We start from the raw sequence: 23894 nt of genomic DNA, 5'->3' as shown, positions 1-23894 counted from the left end.
AAGCAATCAGGCTGCCGGGCCGACTCGCCTCTTGGCGTCGGCCGGGCAGGATACCGTTCTACCATGTCAGGGCAAAGGACCGATGCCACCTGCTTCTCTAAGCACGGAACACCAGTGGCCGCTGCTGACCAAAGTCTATTACTAGTGAAGCACTGCTCCACTAGTAGTCATGCAATAACCTCCACTGCGGCACACCTGTGCACCCGTGTAAGGGATAAATGAATGAATGAACGAAAACTTCATTAACATATTGCAGAATGGGCACAGCCCAATACACACAATTGCCAAGGGGATGCAGACCAGAGAAAAACGTCCGTCCTGTCCACATCAGGGTCCCCCATTTTCAATTAATAGATTCACAAATGCACACCTGTCCTGGGCCCTGTCGTCAGGCCATCCACCCGTATAAGGGGTAAATAAGCCTCAGCCAAAACCCCCAACATTAGACACCGATTGACCGTCAGTAATGAAATGGTTAAGCGGAGGGAAAACTGGAGACAGTCCCGGTGGGACACATGGGACGGCGCCCCAAAACATTAGCATTAGCAGTAGCTGCACACGCTAGGATAATTGGAAAAACATTCAACAATGAGTCATGATGACCACATTTATCCAGATACCCAGCCCCCCACGCCAATACATCGCCCGGTCGTCTCACGAGACAACGAGTAGTATTGAATATGCCAGTACCAACACCTGTCGGCGTCGGTCCTACCTGAGCACGGCGTGGCTCGACTGCCAAACGCCGCGCGTAGCCCATCGGTCCGCTGCCAAGAGACGAGGAAAGCTCAGAATAGGAGCAGCAGCAGCACCACAGAGGATTTACACCCCACCGGCAGTGCCACTCTCCGGGCAAGGATTATTATTCTTCATTCTTCACCAAGCTACTGGAAGCAGAGAACCGTCTACACCCACTGCTGTGGGACCCACGTGCCCGTGGGAACATCACTCAAGCCCGTCTCCGTCGTACCGGAGACCCCACGGCTTCCACCTTCATCTGCGCGGAGCGCACCCTGGGATTACCAGGCTGCTTTCTCCGCTGACGCAGGGAGTAAATACACCGTCTCCAGGTGCATTGCTACAGCTCCGTGGACCCTTGACATTCCTAGAGCATTGCCTCCCTCTGCTGGCTTACAACCGGTAGTACCCCCTATCCCAGAGCACCATAGAGATCACCCTTAATATCCATCATTGATTTACCTGCACATTCTATTTGCCTTATAAGCGCAATTGACCAAAGTAATGTAATATCATACCCCCCTTTGATGTAATAAATATTGTAAACGAGTATTTTGTGTGGAAAACCGTGTTATTGTGGGAGTGTTCCAATCTAATAATACTTATGTACAGTATTGGCCAGGAGTACATAGACGGTAGTGATTTAATGATATCAGTACTTGATTAATACAGTCAGGGAATTGTACCCCTCAGTTACAATTGGTCCTTCGATAGCCGAGATAATAATTAGCGTAATATTAATATAATATTAATATTGACATGGCCGATGACGAACACTCCACAAACGGTTCTCCTGAGCTAGATCGCCCGCAGCGCAGACGACAGCCACCTCCCTACCTAGAGGCATACTCTGTCAGTCCAATACCTAGCTTTAAAGGGAAGTTAAACGCGGAAAAAGTAGAAAGTAAAATTATGTCTGACCTTAACAACCAGGTTACCCCGACCACAGAGGCCCTAGTGGGTGCTAATGTAACTGACCAAGCTCACGGTGGGGACCAGGAGGGGACTGACACGACTTTACCCCCAGACATAGCCCCCGATCAGCTCCGGGAGGAAGACAACCCTAAAGAGACGCGCACCCAGGAGACGGATCTCCTCGGTACGCAACCGGAGAACGGATCTCCAACCAGTACTGCCGGGAGCCGATCGCCCCGAACGGCGTCTTCCCCCAGCGAGGCGGACAAGATGCTGGCGCAAGCACTCATCGCCACCCTGGCAGCCTCCACCGAACGCGATCGACTTCAAGCGCAACAGACGTGCGAGCGCGAACATTACGCAGGTGAGCGAGAGCGCTTCCAGGCGCAACAAAGGAGCGAAGACGACCGCATAAGGCTGGAGACCAGACGCCTCCAGACAGAAGAGAACATCGAGCGAAGCCGCGCCGACGTCGCAAATGCACAGCTCCACGCCGCCCATGCCAGCGCCAATGCCCAGCGCGACGTCGCCAACGCACAGCGCGACGCTGCCCAGGCCAGCGCCAATGCGCAGCGCGACATCGCCAATGCCCAGCGCGAAGCCGCGCGCGACGCAGCCCATGCCCGGCGCGAGGCAGAGCGCGACCGGCTGCAGGCGGAGCTGATGGACAAACTGGTTGCCATGGCGACACCCCCTCACTCCGCACGGAGCTCTCAGAGGTCGTCAAGACATGGGTCTAGGACACATTCCCCTACCCGACGAAGCGACCCGGGACCCCGCCAACAGGAGGAGCCTGTCCACGTCTCCGAACCCCCTCCCCAGCCGGTCCATACGAGACCTAGCAACCGGGGTACAGAACCGAACCACGCCGAGAGACTGAACAGACGACTCCAGGTCCTAGCAGAGGGAGATGAGGAGGAAGAGGAGGAGTGTCAAGCCGACCAGCAGCAACGTACTCAGGACCAGGAGGTCCAGTACAGCCCAGAAGTCAGCCCCGAGGCCCTGCGCTACAAACCCCCGACTCAACTCACGGGTGAGTTTGACGCACCGCCAGCCCCGAGGAACAGCACCTGGGTACCCGACCTTCGGTACCCACCAAGTACCAGCCCAAGACGACACGCAAGAGGAGACTCGCCTAGGAGGCCTCTCCCCCAACGCTCACCGATGTGCCAGTCATCCATGACATCATACATTGGCACACCGACGTTTCAAGACTTCACCCATGAGAATCGAGCACAGTATACGGAGCTCCGGATGTGCTTAGAGACAATGATGGTGGATGTCGCTGATGAACGCCACAAGTATGCAATATTACTGCAGCACCTGAAAGTGCCCCGAGCGCACAATATAGCGCTGGCCTATGCCACCTCTTCGACACCATACACAGCGGCCCTGGCGGCGCTGGACCAGAGATATGGACGTATATGGGATTACGTAATAGAAGAGATAAGGCATATTGACCGCTTACCCCCAGCCACAGACAATCGCTCACTAGACGACCTGTCAATCAAAGTGCAGTCCCTGGTGGGGATGCTGGGAGCTCAACGGGAGAAGGGCAGGCATGAGCTATACGCCAACTCTAACGTTGAGAGGATTTTGGAGAAGCTGCCACCCGCAAGACAGGAGCGCTTTAGGCGGCAGAGGGACTACCGAGATCCCGACGGCCCCGAGCCATCCCTCCTTGATCTGGCCGACTTCCTGGCGAGAGAGGTCAGCAGCTTACAACTAGATACATTCGGGCGGAGCACGCCAAGCTCCAGAGAGGGACCCAGGAGAATAAATGATGGAAGAAGATCGGTGACTGTTATGCACCAAGCCGAGTCAGTACCGCAGCACTCCAACCACAACACCCCCTCGACGAAAGAGGACCAGTGGAAGATTGAGTGCCAGTACTGTGAGGGAGAACATCGGCTCCATCAGTGCGAAGATTTCAAGAAGCTGACCACGGATGATGTGAGCCAGTGGGTCAAGGACCACCGCCGCTGCTTCCGCTGCGCGCGCAGCCACCTAGCAGCTGAGTGCCGCCTGAAGAAAAAGTGCAGCAGGTGCGGTGGCACCCACCTGGAGGTCCTGCATGACATCAACAAGCGTCAGCCAGGACAACAGAGTGGGCCCGTCGCGGTAATGTACCATGCCGAGGCGGTGGCACCAGAACCAAAGTTCCACCAGACCGCTCCCTGGTGTCCCGACTGCTACGGCAGACACTGGCGGACAAGGTGCGACTCGTACCATATAGAGTCTACGTCACCACCCGAGACAGGAGTGCTCCACATTGACCAGCACAGCGAGACCCCCCGAGTGCTCCTCAAAGTGGTCAGAGTGCTCCTGAGCCACGGGGACAAAGTCATGGACACTTACGCCGTCCTTGATGACGGGTCAGAGAAGACCCTTCTGCTCGCGTCCGCTGCGGCCCAGCTGGGACTGCGGGGGAGCGAGAACCAAATGACGATTCGGACAATAAGAAGAGATTTAAAGACGATAAAGGGCGAGAATGTCTCCTTCACTATCGCAGCAAGCGGGAAGCCAGAGCGACGGTACAAGATCACAAATGCTTTCACCAGCCAAGAAATAGGACTATCACAGTACACCTACCCCATCCCACAGCTGATGGATAAATATGTGCACCTGAGTCAACTACCTATCCCGCTCATAGACGGCGCCACCCCGACCCTGCTGATAGGCTCCGACCATGCAGACCTCATCGTCCCGATAGACCGGGTCCATACCGGAACCCGAGGCTGTCCTGCAGCAGTCGAGACCCGCCTGGGGTGGACACTACAAGGCCCCCTCGCTAAATCTCTCAACCGAACAGCAGCCACTAGCTGCCTCCACTCCAGAGCGACAGAAGAAGACACCGGCCTCTCCCCCGTACAGCAGAGGCTATTGACATTAAGCGAGAGGCCCGTGAGAGAACCGTGGGTACCAGAGGGAGTTCGGAACTCCACCCCCCTCAGCTGCGCTTCAGACGTAGCTGACCTCGAACCCAGCACCCCAAGCGACTCCTTGACGGGGCGGCCGGGACCGGCCCCTCCTCAAATGGGGTACAGAGCAAACAAGAGAAACAGACGGAGGAGGAGAAAGCACAGCCAAGCCCAGATCAAAGCAGTCTCAGGCCCGCTTCCTCCTAAGCCCCCCTTCATCCCGTCTAGCCGTCATGACCATAGACCAGTCACTACCCCGAGCTGCGTGGCCGGCCGGCCGCGTAAGCAAAGTGACCACTGGTGCCGACGAAAGGTCAGAGTGGCAGAAGCGCTCGGCCAAGGGCGGATCTACAACCGACCCGTGGCGAGGCTGATCGAGTCGCCAAGGCTCCCCGACTCGCCTAATGACGACCATGACCCCTGACTTTGTGAACTGCCCGACCCCTCACAGACATTGAGTAGTGGACAGTGCGGTTAATCTGCCCCTGCTTAGCTAATTAGGTGGGACTAATTAGGGGGCGGCTGTTACAAAGGGTCAGATTAAACCGAATATATATATTTATTGCCTGAGATCCCATGTATAATATTTGTATATCGTTTGATATCCCTTGTATATTCTTTGTACAATATGCACGGAATATCCCTTTAGTCTAGCAGGACAGACCATAATATTCGTTCCCCTATTGGAAGCGATCCCCTGGCGCCAGGTACCGAGTAAAGCCTTACCCCCTCGAGCTGACTTGAAAGCTACCGCCAGGACTTGCCCAAACATGCCTGCTTTCGCCCACGGCTACGAGACCGAGAGGCGACAGAAATGAGATAGGTACTATTTGTTCACGTACATATATATATGGTGCAAGAAATACAGAACCCCCCTTGCAGTTCCTCTTCAGTTCGCCTTCAGTTCAGTCTGGTTCAGTTATCCAAGCAACGTCTCACCCACTACGCAACGTGGGCAGAGCAGGGCTCGCATCGCCCCAAGATAGTCTCGTGTTATCCTAATACGTCTGTTTGTCGTATCGTTCGCTATTTTATTAGTAAGCCTTCATTACGAGTCAAAGACCACGTGGAGTGAGTGATTGTGCGTCTACATAGAGCACTTATTGCCCGTGCTAATAGTATAGTAATGTCAAGGTCAACCGTGCACTACCACGCACCGGAGGATATCTACACCGGAGCAGCAGCAGCACCACGGAGGATTTACACCCCACCGGCAGTGCCACTCTCCGGGCAAGGATTATTATTCTTCATTCTTCACCAAGCTACTGGAAGCAGAGAACCGTCTACACCCACTGCTGTGGGACCCACGTGCCCGTGGGAACATCACTCAAGCCCGTCTCCGTCGTACCGGAGACCCCACGGCTTCCACCTTCATCTGCGCGGAGCGCACCCTGGGATTACCAGGCTGCTTTCTCCGCTGACGCAGGGAGTAAATACACCGTCTCCAGGTGCATTGCTACAGCTCCGTGGACCCTTGACATTCCTAGAGCATTGCCTCCCTCTGCTGGCTTACAACCGGTAGTACCCCCTATCCCAGAGCACCATAGAGATCACCCTTAATATCCATCATTGATTTACCTGCACATTCTATTTGCCTTATAAGCGCAATTGACCAAAGTAATGTAATATCATACCCCCCCTTTGATGTAATAAATATTGTAAATGAGTATTTTGTGTGGAAAACCGTGTTATTGTGGGAGTGTTCCAATCTAATAATACTTATGTACAGTATTGGCCAGGAGTACATAGACGGTAGTGATTTAATGATATCAGTACTTGATTAATACAGTCAGGGAATTGTACCCCTCAGTTACAATAATGATAATGATAATAATAATAATAATAATAATAATAATAATAATAATAATAATAATAATAATAATAATAATAATAATAATAATAATAATAATAATAATAATAATAATAATAATAATAATAATAATAATAATAATAATAATAATAATAATAATAATAATTCATTACATTTATATAGCGCTTTCCTAGACACTCAAAGCGCTCCCCACAATGTAGGGTGGAAATTGCCTCCTTCACCACCACGGTTAATCGTCTGTAGTGTGATAGTAAAGGGTTAACCTTCTGTAGTGTGGTAGTGAAAGGGTTAACCTTCTGTATTGTCGCAGTGAAAGGGTTAACCATTTGTTAGTGTGGTAGTGAAAGGGTTAATAAAGGAACCTGACTTCACTTCACTTCACTTCACTTGCACAGAATGTTTGTGTAGTCCTCTTTCTTCCAACATGGAACCATGTACTGTAACCATTGATAACCACTTTTGAAAGAAAATGCCTATGTTCTGTGCAGTGGGAAAGCATGATATTACTGTTCCACTGTGACGTGTTTACAATATCCAATAATAAGACACCAACACATAGCAACCGTTATTTAGCACATAGCAACCGTTGTTTCTTAGCAACCACTTAGCAATAGACCACCGCAACACTTCCGGGATTCTGAAAACATGGGAGAGAGAGCGGGGGGAGAAAATCAATGAATGTTGTGGACGAGAGCCTCGACATTAAGTGGTTGTTGCTACGGCTGTGGGGGTGCTGGAGACATGATCCAAGAGACCTTTATACACCTGAGTCTCCTGAACACGGAGAGACCTATTACAAGTCGATCGGCACTTTCTCTGCCGAGCTATAGTCATTTTTCCGCACCTACTCCTGAACTACGCATGCGCAGATTGCCCACGGAGTCTAGATTCATCAATCTGCGCATGCGTAGTTCGGCAGTAGGTGTGAAAAAGCTGAGAAAGTGCCGATCGACTTGGGATTTGGCCGTGCCGTGTTCAGGAGACTCAGGCGTATAAAGGTCTATTGGATAATATCTCCAGCCCCCCCCACAGCCGTAGCTACAACCACTTAATGTCAAGACTCTCATCCACATTCATTAATTTTCTCCCCCCACTCTCTCCTTCATGAGCTCAATGTAACGTGGAAGTGCAGTGGTCTATACCCTAACAAACACATAGAACACCCTAACAATCACCTGGAACACCTTAGCAGCCACCTAGTAACACCATAGCAACACCCTATAGCAACCACCTGGAACAGCCCACAAACCACCATCAACCCTGTAATAACCACCTAGAAAGTTATATTTTATATAGGCTTCACGTCTTACTTTGCCTATTGGACAGCTCTCTGCGTGCAAACGCGGCAGCTGAAAGACCACCAACCAGGGCTCCACCCTCCAGCCAGTATATAAACTGACGTTGCGTGTGATTTCACCCTTCCTTCCGCTACTTTCAGCTGAGGAATTCGCTTCGCAGTGCCTTCACCTCTGTCGACTAGAACTCTCCACCTTGATGGTGGCCACTTCAGGGCCACCCTTCTGCGCCTATAGGGATGTGTAGTCTGACGTCACTGGTTGTTCCACCCGTATAGGGATTTATCATTGGGAAAATGGATTATCGGCTATTGTAACAATTCTGCCGCATGGAAATTGAAAAGCTTTCCATTTTTGCACAACATTAGTTCCCTAACATTATTGTTTAACACTTTCAGCGCCACGCCTGGTTTTCCGTTTTACCGCTTGAATGCCACCATCGGCGCCAATGTTAACGTTAATATTGCCTAATCTATGTTTTAAATTATGGCTACAGAGCGGTAGTCGTTGAGGCAAGCAGGCTTGGATTTTTTGGGTACAGGGATAATAGTGGACTTCTTCAGGCAGGTGGGGATGACAGCCTGTTCTAAGGACAGGTTAAATATGTCAGTGAATACCGGGGCCAGTTGGTCGGCACAGACTTTTAGGACGCGGCCGGGGATGCCGTCCGGTCCTGCTGCCTTCCTGATATTCACTTTTTTAAAGGTCCTCCTCACCTCATGTTCTGTTACCCTGAACACTGAGTCTCCATCAGCAGCAGACCTCCCCCCCCCCATTGCCGTGGCTTGTGGGCTGGTGTTGTTATTACCAGCATCAAACCTCGCATAGAAGGTATTGAGGTCATTTGCTAAGGAGACAGAAGGACTGGAGTATCTTCCCCGATACTCTGAACTTCCTTAAAGGGGAACTCCAACATTTTGGGAAATTAGCTTATTTAACATCTTTCCTGGAGTTAGACAAGAAGATACATACCTTTTTTGTCTCTGTGCGTGCATTTTAGCTTTGGGAATAGACGCTCCGTTAGCATAGCTTAGCTTCATCACTGGAAGTGAGGCAGGACAGTAGCCTTACAGTGCCTTACAGTGTATTGCAAGGTCTGACATTGACCGAATTTGATATGCATGACCTTGGTGGGCTCTAGGTCAACTCCTGAAAAGGGGGTCAATGTCAGACCTTGCAATCAAAAGTTAGGGGGCGCACTGAAATTATGGCAAGGGTTATTAGCCCCCTAACTTTTGATTGCAAAGTCTGACATTGACCCCCTTTTCAGGAGTTGACCTAGAGCCCACCAAGGTCATGCATATCAAGTTTGGTCAATGTCAGACCTTGCAATACACTGTAAGGCACTGTAAGGCTACTGTCCTGCCTCACTTCCAGTGATGAAGCTAAGCTATGCTAACGGAGCGTCTATTCCCAAAGCTAAAATGCACGCACAGAGACAAAAAAGGTATGTATCTTCTTGTCTAACTCCAGGGAAGATGTTAAATAAGCTAATTTCCCAAAATGTTGGAGTTCCCCTTTAACTGTCTCAGGTGGTAGATGCGCTGCTTCGCCTTCTTTACGACTGAGTCTATGTGTGTTGTCCATGTCAGGTCCTCTGAGATGTGGACCCCCAGGTACTTGAAGCTGCTCACTCTGTCTGTCCACGGTAGCCCCGTTTATCCTCAGTGGTGTGTGTGTGTGTCCTGCTGTGTTCTCCTAAAATCCACGATCAGCTCCTTGGTTTTACCAATGTTCAGGAGCAGGCTGTTGTCCTGACACCAGCGTTCCAGTACCTCAACCTCCTCCCGGTAGGCAGCCCCACCACCACTGTGTCGTCCGCAAACTTCACTATGGACTTGGAGCTGAACTTGGCCACACAATCATGTGTGTATAATGAATACAGCAGGGGGCTCAGAACACAGCCCTGGGGGGACCCGATACTCAGGGTGATGGTGTTGGAGGTCTGACCCCCCACCCTGACCGCCTGGGGCCTTTCACTCAGAAAGTCCAGTATCCAGGCGCTCAGAGCGGAGCTCAGACCCAGCTCGATAAGCTTGTCCGTTCAACACTATGGTGTTGAACGTTGAGCTATAGTCAATGAACAACAGTCTCACATAGCCCCCCTTCTGGCAGTCTAGGTAAGAGAGGGTGCTGTGTAGTACTTGGGATACCGCATCGTCAGTGGACCTGTTTGACCTGTATGCAAATTGCATAGGTTCCATATCACTTGGGAGGGAGGCACAAATGTAATCCTTAACCAGCCTCTCAAAACATTTCATGACCACAGAGGTGAGTGCCACCGGTCTGTAGTAATTAAGACCTGTTGGGGAGGATGTCTTTGGTACCGGTATTATAGTGGACACCTTAAAACAGGCAGGGACGACGGACTCAGCCAGGGATAGATTAAATATGGTGGTGAACACTGGGGCTAGCTGGTTAGCACAGGACTTAAGTATACGTCCTGTTATCCCATCTGGGCCAGCTGCCTTTCTGGTGTTCACCCGCATAAATGCTCTTCTCACACTATGTTCCGTCAATGAGAGAGTGCCCCCCCCCCCCCCCCCCCCCCCACCCCCCCGCGGATGCCCCCCCCCCCCCCCCCCCCCTCCACGACGGCCGGCGCGTCAGCGACGTCGTTAGCCGGTGAGCTACAGTAGCGGCGCTACTGTTTGCACCGAACCACGCGTTCCGAAACTAATCCATTTCAATAAAAACCTAGTCTAATTCAGTAAAAACTGATTCAATTCAATAAGACTAATATTATGATTCACTGATTAAAAGATTAAAAGAGATAGGTGCCATAAAGTGCTACAGTGCAGTGCGCAGAGGCCTCTGCTCTATTTAGAGGGGTCTCTCTTTTTACAGGGGCCTCTGCTCTTTTTAGAGTGGTCTCTCTTTTTACAGGGGCCTCTGCTCTTTTTAGAGGGGTCTCTCTTTTTACATGGGCTTCTGCTCTTAGAGGGGTCTCTGCTCTTCTTAGAGGGCTCTGTCTTTTTAGAGGGGTTTCTCTTTGTAGAGGGGTCTCTGCTCTTTTTAGAGGAGTCTCTTTTGAGAAGGGTCTCTCTTTTTTAGAGGGGTCTCGGTTGAAGACATTTGCGCAGCGGCTCCTTGCTCTTCCCTATGCCCTTCTATCAGATTCTATCTGGTGGACGTGTCAGAGAACTCTCTCTCCCACTCTGTCCTCAGCGTGTGAGCCCCTCCTCGTCACTCTAGCTCTCGCTAGAATGAAATGCCTCCCACCTCCATCCTCAGTTGTGTTTTTACACACTGAAATGCATTTCTTCTTCTCTGGGATCAGTGTTTTTAAACTTCAGAAAAGCAGTTTTTCTTGTTACAACAGATAACCTATATTGTAGGCTGCCCTGATGTGTCTTAACTTTATGATATTGTCTGGTCTTATCTTAGCCTCCCTCATAGGCTTCTCTAGTCGGCTTGTCCTTCTGTCCTTGTCGTCGGTTCTGATGTCTGGCGGGTGTGCTTTTATGCACTGTGGTCCCCAGACCCTCTGAAGGTTATGTTATAACCTATTCTGTCTATTCTAAAGGTCCCCTTTCCCCAGTTCTGGGTAAATGGATCTTTTAAACCTGTGGTTTTCTTTTACTCTATAAACTCCCTCCCCTTGCTTCTCCATTTCTAGGTCTTGGCAGGGGAGTTTTTTTTTATTATCTCCTTCTTGGTCTCTTTTTAGGGTCAACAGGGGGTACATTGATCAATGATCAGGCCACTCCATCACGTTGCCTTAGACCAATAGGGAGGTGTAGTGGTTATGTCATTGCTGTTTCCGGCCGGTCCACCTCGCAAAATTGCAACGTATTTCCCCATTGCCCATTTCTAAATCATCTCGTTTAAAACAAATAAAGCATGGCATTTCCATAACGCTTTGCTGCCGCCCATTCAGTCCACACTAGTAGCAGCTGCAGCTTTCATCTCTACAGTATATTTTAAAAACGTGCTGCTTGAATGGTCTTTATTAAGTATAATAATCTAAATATACTTAAAGTACCAAAAGTGAAAGTAGTCATTGTGCAAACATATAACATATAAACATGTGCCGACATAACTCTGTACTAACACAACACAAGGTAGGAACCAGGCTGAGGTATGAAACTAAGGTTGTACCTCAAAGTTCAATATTCAAAGTGCAAAACATTTAAACATTAATTCTCTTTTCATTAAGTCAGTCGCATTCTAGGCTAGTCGTGTGCTTATTCTCAATGTGCCGTTTAAGGTTTGCTGTCGACGTCGTCGATGTACGGACTTGCTTTTTCAAACCGGGCGGACACAGTTTACAGACAAACGTTTGATTTTTTCAGTCTGAGTCAGTACTGACTTTAACGTAAAACTCTTTTAAATGCTCATATGCCGACGCCGTACAGTCTGACTCTGAGCGAGTGCTGCTGCAACTCTCGGCTTCGTCCATACTAATGCTCGCCAGTTCCGCGGCTCCACATTGTTCTTGTTGTGAGGAGTCTGACAGCCAGGGGTGACAGGCGCGTACGCGTCACAGGCAGCTTGCTGTTGCCAGATTGGGTGGTTTTCCGCATTTATTTTGAAGCCTGTTTATGGTGTGTTTTAACTGGGTTTTCGGCTGAAAGGCTTATGAAATCTGGCACACTTTTGAACGCCGTTATAATACAGTGCTGACAATGAATGCACTTTTGAACGCTGTTATACAGCGCTGAGAATGAACGCGTTCTCAATTACGTTCATCTAGCGGAAATACAGTACGTTCAGTTCACGTTCGCCCAAAATATGAACGCGCATGAACGATTGTTCATTTAACACGTTCAGGTACATCACTGCCTATAGGTGAAGCAAGATAGTTATGTAGTATAGTAGTAGTTATATGAATGTGGACAAAGCATCTTGCTTTCCCACCCTGCTGGCCCGGGTTTCTAAAAGGAACCATGCAAGGGTGAATTCATGCTCAACGTCAGCTTATATACTGGCTGGTGGGCGATGCCCTGGTTGGTAATAGGTGCATTGATACCTTTTAGCTGGCATGCTCACACTCACGGAGCAGTCCAATAGGTGAAGCAAGATGCTTTGCCTGCATTCATATAACTAGAGTTATACTACATAACTAACGTAATGTTGTACACTGTCAAAGTATTTATAGTTTTCCTCCCAACTACTACTACTTGTCTAAGCACTAGGTATAATACATCCTCCTTCTACCGTCCTTCTACTACTACTACTACTACTACTACTACTACTACTACTACTACTACTACTACTACTACTACTACTACTACTACTACTACTACTACTACCACTACTACTGCTACAACTAGGCTGCTAAACGAACAATGAACACTACACAACAACAACCATCAAACGCACATAGCACACACATCCACACGCACACACTCACTTTAAACAAACACACTGTAGCACCCACTCCACACACTTTATAGCACACACCCACTTTAAACAAACACACTGTAGCACCCACTCCCCACACTTTATATTTATTGATGAAGGATTGCACTACAACTCGTACACCTTACTGTAAATTGTACCTAAATTGTACCTCATCCCATTTCTGCTTTGCACTATATAGTACTGTACATTAGTACACTGCATAGTATTGTATATTATATGGTAACTCAGTTACGTCTATTCTGCATCGAACATTGTACATATGTCTATACTGAACACTGTGACCTCATTTTCTACTTCTAAATTACATGCTATACTATGTTATTTGATACTATCTTGTCTAGCACAGTCTCTGGAGCGTAACAGTAAGAAGCATTTTGTATGAAAGTATTCTGTACTTCTGTATGACAACTATTAAAGAAACTTGAAACTTGAAACTTGAACTACAGCTAAACTACTATTACTGTTTTAACATTACTATACTACTACTACAACTACTACAGCTAAACTACTATTACTGTTTTAACACTACTACTACTACTACTACTACTACTACTACTACTACTACTACTACTACTACTACTACTACTACTACTACTACTACTACTACTACTACTACTACTACCAATACTACTACTACTACTACTACTATTACTACTAATACTACTACTACAACTACGGCTAAACTACTATTACTGTTTTAACACTACTACTACTACAACTACAGCTAAACTACTACCGTATTACTGTTTTAACACTATTACTACTACTACAACTACAGCTAAATTACTATTACTGTGTTAACACTACTACTACTACTACTACTACTACTACTACTACTACTACTACTACTACTACTACTACTACTACTACTACTACTACTACTACTACTACCACTACTATATAAATACTATAATAACACTGCTATGAGGTATACTAAAGATTTATATTTTATTAGTGCACATTTATCTAGCATTATGTTCAATGTTCTTCAACCTGGATCTCATTAACATGTTGTTTCCCATAATTTATAATCATGCAGCACGCCCCCATTGATAGCTTTAGTATTATGGAACCTCTCCCCTCCACTGCAGCCTCTCAATGGGCTTAAAGGAACACGCCAACATTTTGGGAAATTAGCTTACAGTCTTCTCCAGAGAGAGACAAGAAGATAGATACCAGTTTCCTCTCTGTGCGTTCAGTAGAAAGCTATCTGGCTGCACGTTAGCCTAGCTTAGCACAATGAATGGAAGCGGACAGTTTTGATTGATTGATTGGAAATATTATTAACAGATTGCAGAATGGGTACAAAATACAGTACAGCTCAATACACACAATTGTTAAATTCCCTGCCACGCACTTTCAGCATCTTATACCATTCTCTGCCAGTACTGTAAGTCTATGGAGATGTTCACCTTCTTTGCAGGGCTATAACTTTTTAAATTGTATTGCTAAATTGACATTACTATGGCCCATTCAACATCGATTATCTATCGTTCAGGATGTAGGAACGTTTTACTTTTTCATTCACACATTCATACAAAAATACCTCTAGAATATAAATATGTTTTCATCGTTTTCTGCAGTAATTCCTAGAACGTGAGATATAGGCATAAATGCATATATAGATTATCAAATGCCGTTTGTTACCGATCCACGCTATTAAACGTTATGACTGATCATGCGCGAGTGAACGGGGGGGGGGGGGGGGGTCGTTTATAATTCTGTGATCGTTGTTAAATGCTTTATGTAGTATGGGTGATATATAGATCAGAGCAGTTTGTATGGATAATAATAAACACTCACGCTGAAAATGACGTCAGCCTCCTCTTACCGTTGGCGATGAGACTGGAGCAAAAAGATCCCAGTTATTTGATGGGGATCGAGTAGATCCATTTCCGGTTTGTATAATACTAATACACGCCCAAATCATGTCGATTATTGAGTTATGGCAGCGAACCATATCCACGGTGTGTGGCTAGAGTCCCGCGACGATATGCGAGTGGCCGGACGGCTTTAGGAGACGCACCGATATCCAACCGGCCATTTCCGGTTTGGCAACTCGCCGATCATCCATCAGGGGGCAGTATTGAAGCGTTGCAGAGTTGTGCCGGCTCACACAGCATCAGACCAGGCTGCGTGAGGGAAATATGAATACCATGGCGAAAATATGAAATATGATCTCAATAACGTCGTACACCGTGGATTGGCAGAATTCGCATGAACTTGAAACACGTCGTACAACGTGATTGGCGGGGAAAGTGTTAAGGGGATGCAGACCAGAGAAAGACTTTCGTCTTGTTTACATCAGGGTCCCCCATTTTCAATTCATCATAACATATATGACATACATGACATACAGATAGACAGTACTGCTACATCTATACATTTATGACATACCAGATTTACAAATACAGTATTGTTTGTGATACAAAAAGAGTAAAAAGAAAAAAAGAGAGTATACATTTGACGAAGAAACTGTACATTGGAGGAGGTGGGTGGTGGGGGGGGGGTAGGTGGGGTGGGGTGGGGGGTGGGAACTGTACATGGTAGGTGGTTGGGTGGGTGGGTTGGGGGGGGGAACTGTGCATTGGATTATCGACGAAACCTTACTTGGTCCCAAGAAGAGGGTCTTGTGTATTACTGGGTTAGGACATTTACTGTACATTGGAGGGGGTTGGGTTAGGGCATTTACAGGGGCCAGTTTCGAATTGCAGTCTCCCGTAGGTGCTCCTTGAGAGTGGTTTTGAAAGTGGGTAGTGATTCACATTCCTTTACAGCTGTGGGTAGGGCGTTCCACATTGATGTGGCATAATTCCGAAACGTGTTTAGTCCCTTGTTTGAGCCGAATCTGGGTTTAACATGATTTGTGGAGCTCCCTCTGGTGTTGTGGTCGTGGTATTCACTGACCTTTGGGAAGTATTTTGACATGTACAACATGGGTACCTTAGTCGTGTAGTGTATCTTGTAGACCAGGCCCATTGCAAGTTGCTGTACTCTGTCGTCTACTCTAAGCCATCCTAGGTTGTCAAAGTGGGCAGGGGTGAGGTGAGTTCTAGGAGTAAGGTCAAGCAGTAGTCTGACCAGTTTGTTTTGTGATGTTTGTAATTTTGTTTTTAGCGCCTTTGAGTGTGTGCCGATTAGCCTTCGGGAGAGGTGTTAGTTGGACAATGCCTAGGCTAACCGGCATTGTGCTAAGCTAGGCTAACGTGCAGCCAGATAGCTTTCTACTGAACACACAGAGGAAGGAGGAGAGAGAGGAAACTGGTATATCTTCTTGTCTCTCTCATTTCTATACGTTTATACTGCCATTTACCTTCATACTCATACACATCAGGGCCTATACTTTTAGATTCATAGCCTACTGTACTATAGTGTACTGGAAACTCACATTTCCTTCAGAAAATTATAAAACATTTTCTATTCTACCTTATGTTATCCCATACATCAACATAAAACAAGTCTTAGGTACTGTGGACCAAACATAAGCTTGGAGAAGCCTATTCAAACACAAACAACAGCCTCTTACTAGATATGCTTGTAAACTAAATGGTGGGCCCTGCCGTTGTATACAGCAACAATGAAACTTTTCAGGTAGGGTACAGTACAGTACGGCTCAATACACGCAATTGTTAAGGGGATGCAGACCAGGGCCCCGTTCCATGTACCGGGATAACCGAGTTAGCCGGATAACTTTATCAGGCTAACTGTGTTAGCCTGACTTTCCGATTTCATGTACCTGGATTTCCCAAATCACCATGACAACATATCCAAAGGTTTGAGCCTGCTCGAAAGCAGAGTTCAAGTTCAAGTTAGCCTGAACTATCGCCACGCCCCCGCAAAGAAGTGACAGCCCGTTTCCTGAAACTATTCCCACAGTCTACGATCTGCATTATACCATTCTGAATTACGTTTTTGTGCTCCATTCTTCCAGAGGGGGCTTTTGAAATGTAAAATAGACCCAAAATGCTGATATTAAATTCACTTTGTCCTAAATAATGCACGTTATATATACCGTGGCGACGGTGGCGCTCGCTCGTGCGATGTACACATGATGTGGTTATTTTAATTGTAACTGGGATTAAGATGTCTGATGAGATGCGCTGTTGAACAATGAATTTATCCCATCTGGCCCAGTGGCCCAGCGGTAGTGCTCATCCCTGCCAGTTCAGCGACCGGGGTTCAAATCCCCGTGTTTCCAATATGATTTTTTTGAATATAATATTAATGATTATACGCCAAAGTAGCCTGGTTTTAAGTTAAAATATTATAAATCTACATGCATTGAGGATGTCATTCTTTATATAGCTCTCAACGTGCACCAAATTGAATTATTCCTATATTGCAAAAAGAAGGAAAAGACTAGGGCCTTGAACCCCGGTCGTCCGTGTGAAAGTCAAAAGAAGAACCCGTTACACCACAGAGAAGATAAGTAAAAGATTGACTATACATCAATCAATGGGTAAGAGAGCCGTATCGTAATTCTGTATAACAGTTAACTAATAATTTTCGCTAGCAAGATCTCATTTGATTATTCAATCCAGCAGGCAAGTTTAAAGAAATATAATCTGATTGATTGAGGTAATGAGGGACTTAGAATTAGCCTATAGATAACGCATTTAACTTGTCGGCGAGGCGATTGAGCCTATTGCAATCTGTCAATAAAGTCTTAAATCAATTAATCAATCAATGCCGTTGAGAATCAGGGTCTCTGCCATCGATACGTGCTGGCTTTCCACCTAAAACGGGAGCGCGCATCTAGCCTGACTTGAGCCTGACTCTCAAGTCTGGCTTGAGTTAACGAGACTGAATCCTCCTTTGTGAAACAGGAAAATCCCGGCTTTGAACATCGGGTTAACTGAAGCTGGATAATGGACATGTTGATCGACTTAGTTGAACCACGTACATGGAACGGGGCCCAGAGAAAGACTTTCGTCTTGTTTACATCAGGGTCCCCCATTTTCAATTCATAATGAGTTGAAATGAATTAATTCAAATCTGATCCAATCAGATAGGGATTACAAGTTTTGAACTCCTGGGCCCAGATCCCTCATATCAATCGCCACACATCCCCTCCACGTCTGCTTTAGTCTCCCTCTCTGCCTCCGCCCATCCACAATCATCTCCTCCACCCCTCTCAACATCCCCCCCTCCTCCGATCTTCTCACACATCCAGCAAGACATGTTAATTCATCAAAAGGCCGTGATGATGCTGCGCTCTCCATGGTCCTCTTTACCAATGGAAATCTTTACCAAATGATGTTTTGGGAGAGGTAGGCTAACTTAAGGTGCCCAGTAACAACTATGATGCATCATGCACTGCGCTCTCCATGGTCCTGAGATATTTACCAAATTATGTTTTGGGAGAGGTAGGCTAACTTAAGGTGCTCAGTAACAACTGAAACATGTTTCTGCTGCTCAGCCATTTGGACTATTTGACTTATGTATCGCCCTTTGGTCATAGTTTTTATTTGTTATTATTATTATTTTTTAAATGGCATTTTACAGCTTTATTTGTTTCGGATAGACCCGGCAGAGAGGACATTTGGGAGAAGATGTGGGGGAAGACGTGCAGCATAGGTCTCCGGGCTGGAGTTGAACCCGGGGCAGCTGTGTTACTGCGAGTGCAGTTATGTGGTGTGCCACCCTGGCGCCCCCCTTTGGTCATAGTTCATTAAATCTCATATAGACATATCTGCCTAAATGTAAAGGTCCAACCACTAAAAATATCAAACCACCACTTACATAGAATAATGAGCTATAGCCTAGTTCATCACTATTGGGTAAAATTATAAATAGGCTAAGCAATTTACAGTATAGTTCTCAGTCTCAGCCCGTGCCCAGCGGGCCTGAAAAAGCCAGATGGGCCTAGGGTAGGGCCTAGGGTAGGGGGTATGGCCTAGGGTAGGGCCTATGGCCTAGGGTAGGGCTCGGGCTAAGCTAAAGAAAATTGCAGATTTTGGAGTCAAGTATTTGTGAAGACTTTCTCTGCTTATTAAAATGTAGCTATTCATGCTCATAGGCCTCGAATCACAGAGCAAGAGGGAGAGAAGAGCAACTACGGACAGCGCTGAGAGGGATTGGAGAGAACTAGAGAGAGAGAGAGAGAGAGAGAGAGAGAGAGAGAGAGAGAGAGAGAGAGAGAGGTAGAGAAGAGCTATCAGCAATCAGCACCTTTCAGCATCATGGTGCTGATTGCTCTTCTCTCCCTCCCTCCCTCCCTCCCCCTCTCTCTCTCCCTCCCTCTCTCTCCCACGAACGTCCCACAAAATGGCACGCTGTCCTGCATTTGGATCACGTGGATTTCGAATAAAGTGGATCTGGATCAAGTGGATTCGGTCGCCCCTCTCTGTAGCAGCAGTGTATATACACAGTATATGTATATGACAGTGTTTCCCTCTGCCGATGGTTTGTTTAGTCAGCTATGAAAATAACACCATGGATTGTAACATCCTGGACCCGTTTCCCTGCAGATCTACGCAGGATGACGGCTGGCTTCGTGGGCATGGCCGTGTCCATCATCCTGTTTGGCTGGGTCATCGGAGTGCTGGGCTGCTGCCAGCAACATGATCTCATGCAGTATGTAGCCGGGCTGCTCTTCCTCATGGGAGGTACGGTACAAGCGTTGTCTGCTGTCTTTTCTTTTTTCATGTGCATGTGTGTGCGTGGATGTGTATGTGTGTGTGTGTGTGGCATGTGTATGTGTGTGTGTGTGTGTGTGTTTAGAATAATGGCAAGTTGCATTATGATGAATAGGAATTATTTGATATGTTATTGACCGGTTACTGATTTACTGTTTTATAATTATAATTATTATTATTATTAGTTGTAGTAGTATTATTCACTCATAACACACACACACACACACCTACACACACACACACACACACACACACACACACACACACACACACACACACACACACACACACACACACACACACACACACAAATAAATATGCACATACACACATACTCTCACACACAGACACACACACACACACACACACGCACACACACGCACGCACGCACACACACACACACACACACACACACACACACACACACACACACACACACACACACACACACACACACACACACACACACACACACACACACACACACACACTCTGAGTTGGCTAATGGCTGAGGACATTATTGAGCATATTTTCCATGTGGAGATACAGCTTTCTACTGACAAGGGGATTGCGTAAGATGTACATAGGATCCACGTCTGAATAATTAAAAGGTGAACCTCTCTAAAGCGCTGCTTGTCTCTCCCCGCTTGTCTCTCCCCACTTGTCTCTCCCCACTTGTCTCTCCCGGCTTGTCTCTCCCCGCTTGCCCCCCCCCCCCGCCGCGTAACTCAACAGGGACGTGCTGCATCATCTCCCTCTGCACCTGCGTGGCCGGCATCAACTTCGAGCTGTCCCGCTACCCGCGCTACATGTACGGCCTCCCGGAGGACATTAGCCATGGCTATGGCTGGTCCATGTTCTGCGCCTGGGGGGGCCTGGGCCTCACGTTGCTGGCCGGCTTCCTCTGCACCTTGGCCCCCTCCGTGAGCACGCCGACCCGCACGACGACCCACAAGCCCCGGCAGGAGAACGGCACCGTGTGATGATCCGTGAACCCACCGTGGCGGCGCACCGTCATCAGAGTGACTGACAAACCACACACACACACACACAACACAACACACCCTTGTGACATCATCTGTTTACCTGTGCAACCGTCATTGTCCAGCCACCATCTCTCACGCCACACCCTCTCTCCGTCGCTGCCCCTCTTCTTTACGTGTTCCAGTGTTGTGCCGGAGGCAGCAAAGTGGTGATGAACTCCACGTACCGTTTCCCGAAACCCACGAGGGAACTCCAGGAACATAGAGGAACTATGTGCTGGGGCTCTCATAGCACAAACCATACATTCCCCTTGTTCAAACTCTTGGTTTTACATACTAACTTTATGGAGGCCTAAAGGCGACTTTTTTTCTCTCCAGAGGACTTGTCTTAAAATGGTGCTCTCTTTAACACATTATACCACATACACACACACACACACGCACACACACACTCTTACACACATTCCCACATACTCTAGGGTGAATCAAGAGAGAAACAATACGACGATATCCCCAAGAAGGAAGGAGTGAACGAGGCAACAGAGGCCATAGAGCATCGTGTCAGCATTCCTCTTTTAGTCAGGTGGTCTGTGCTGTGTTTGTTATTGTTCGCAATGGAAAAAAAATAATATGCTGGCATTAACTGCCCATTGTTTATCTTTAGAGAACCACATTCACTGATACCAAGAGTCCATCCCTGGGGGAGGATTCTACAGGTGAAGCGTAAACCCTGCCCCCTACGGCTGAGGCGTGGGAACACACCGAGTGGGGAATAGCACAGGTGGAGCGAGGAGGATAAAATAATACAGAACTCAATTTGCTCCGAAAGAGCGGAGAAAAAAAACCTTTCGATGCTTCTTAAAAAAGATTCACTATGTACAATTGCATCTCTTCGTAGATTCAGGTTATTGTTTGTATAAAGTAGATCTTGAATAAGAATGTTTGTTTTCTGTTCGTTTCGGGGGGGGGGGGGGATAACAGTGGACAGAGGCGTTGTCTCGCAGTGCTTCTGAGGACTCTGAGAAAAGAAAAAGCACATTCCTATAAGGGGTGAGGTTTGAATTCAGCGTCATCAAGCCATTGTGAAGGCGTAGTGTGCTGAATGAAAATAAACACGTACAGTGCGTGGGTAACAGAAGGCAAGGAAACACAAATACAGCATCCGTTGGGGTGTGATACCGTTCTTAATGTCTTACATCGTGTGCTCTTACCGCTATGGAAGACCCTGTGTCGTTTACACTCCATTGTTATCATAACCTGGACGGAGCGAAACAAGAAGCCACAGTTTATTGTCCGATACGTAAAAACCTGAAGGAAAGGTTTGATTGCACCATTATATGCCCTTACGTTTTGGGCAGCCTTCTCGTGTGAGGTGCACACAACATAACACGAAACTCTAAATGTGTTTTTTTCCCCCTTCCACCCATCCATCCCTATCCATCATACGATATATTCTAATATTTATTTGGGAAAACAAAACAACTAACATTTGAATTCAGAAGCGTCATTTATCATTTATATTTATTTATCGGGATATGGTTAACATTAGTAGGCAGAACTCTGATCTGTCTCGACAGGGGGATACTGTGGGTGGGCGACAGTTTTCTGTAAGGGGATTACACACGCATAAAATACTTGTGGCATGTTTTACGACAGCTTATGCCGTTATGTGGTATAACTAAGTAGCAGATTTAAAAAATAACAGTCCCGTGGACAAATGTAGATTTGTATTGCCGCGCTCTACAGGGTCCAGTCTTGAATCCATGATCTTACAGTACCACTGCACCGCAAGGTCTGACCCACTTGGGCACACCAGGCCCTACCAGGGTTGCCATAGTATTGATTATTTACGAAGGTGCAGTAACTTGACTCCACCAACTAGCTGCTTCAGTCAGCACTTACAGCGTTCAAATTAAGGGGCTATATTAGGAAATAGTGGTTGAGGCCCTTACTGTCTACTACTGTATTGGCTTCCTATCTATTTATTACAACAAATGCAAAGTATTTTGGAACAGAGATGGTCACAGTTTTGGACAAGGATGGAATTGCTTGGGTCATACAGTATGTGAATAATAATGAACTTTACCTACCTGTTGTGTTCCATATTGGGTATTGTTTCCTATTGTAACTGAATGACACAAGCACAGGAAGGGATAAGCCTTAATTTATATGACCTATACAGTATAATGTGGTACTTTCTTTTGCATTTGCAGAATTGCATTGGTTCGGGGGACTTTTATTTTCAAATCTCTACGTAATCATGACTCAATAGTTACATAGATATTGCATAATGTTTCACAAAGCTGTTGTGAATATTGCTTGTTCATGATTGAGTCACTAAACACGGTCGGCGTGAATGACTTGCACTGTGCTCGCAAAGACAGAATGACCATGTACAGTCTGTAGACTAATCTGTACAGTATAGCCTGTGTGATGTTCTGTGATTCCAACAACATCTGCTTCAGATGAGGTCAACTACTTTCAAAAAGTGACGGGATTTAACTGAATCACTTTATGATCGCAATCGACATCGTTTATGTCAAAGGCAGAAAACAACGTCACCATGTCTTGTTGAGCCTTTGCACCGACCATCAGAATCCAGGCGGCGTGAACGGATCACCGGCTTCAGATATACTGTATATTTATGATTGTACAGCTACAGATTGGAGCAATACATGCTCATACATGCTATGGAATGGTTTGTGTCAGTGACTCGGTCATGATGAATGAATGAATGACGAATGCAGTGTATTTCCTGATATTGTTATAGTCACAAGATATAATGCTATTTGGTGAAATGGTAACACAGTTATCATATCCCCCCAAAGTAAAACGCAGTAATAGAAGTATTCCTGGAGGCAGTATACAGTATTGTATATGTACAGAGTGCTCCTAAAGAGTGAAACATGTGACTATGACTCAAAGCACAATAGCTATACACATCTAGATTTGTGTGTATTGGTGATGGAATATTCCAACAACGCCCTCCTATTGTATTTCCTATTGTATCCTATTGAAACAACAGTGTGCAACTGCTGCTGCACATGTGTGAGCAGGCCAGGCCGTGGTCAAAAAAATATTTGTAACCCTTAAGCTCTTTACAGGGGTCTTTGTTTACCTTATCAGATTTGTTAAAACATGTATTTATTACTGTATTCAACAGGCCGTGCCCACGCCCGTTTCGCGAAGGGAGAATGGATGAACGA

At 46.8% G+C, this 23894-nt stretch overlaps 1 protein-coding gene across 1 annotated transcript; it reads left to right on the top strand.

The window, feature by feature from the left end:
- Nucleotides 1-18619: 18619 nt before the first annotated feature.
- tmem276b (transmembrane protein 276b) lies at nucleotides 18620-20688 on the top strand (the record flags this gene model as incomplete). The annotated part of the gene is made up of 3 exons (XM_084308236.1): nucleotides 18620-18644; nucleotides 19538-19675; nucleotides 20441-20688. The coding sequence occupies 3 exons, from the start codon at nucleotides 18620-18622 to the stop codon at nucleotides 20686-20688; spliced, it is 411 nt and encodes a 136-aa protein (XP_084164362.1).
- Between the last annotated feature and the right edge of the window lie 3206 nt (nucleotides 20689-23894).

This window comes from Notolepis coatsorum (assembly GCF_963971535.1).
Source record: "Notolepis coatsorum genome assembly, chromosome: 2".
Lineage (NCBI taxonomy): Eukaryota > Metazoa > Chordata > Actinopteri > Aulopiformes > Paralepididae > Notolepis > Notolepis coatsorum.
The sequence above is the reverse complement of the archived record's forward strand: the minus strand, read 5'-3'. Positions and strand labels throughout refer to the sequence as shown.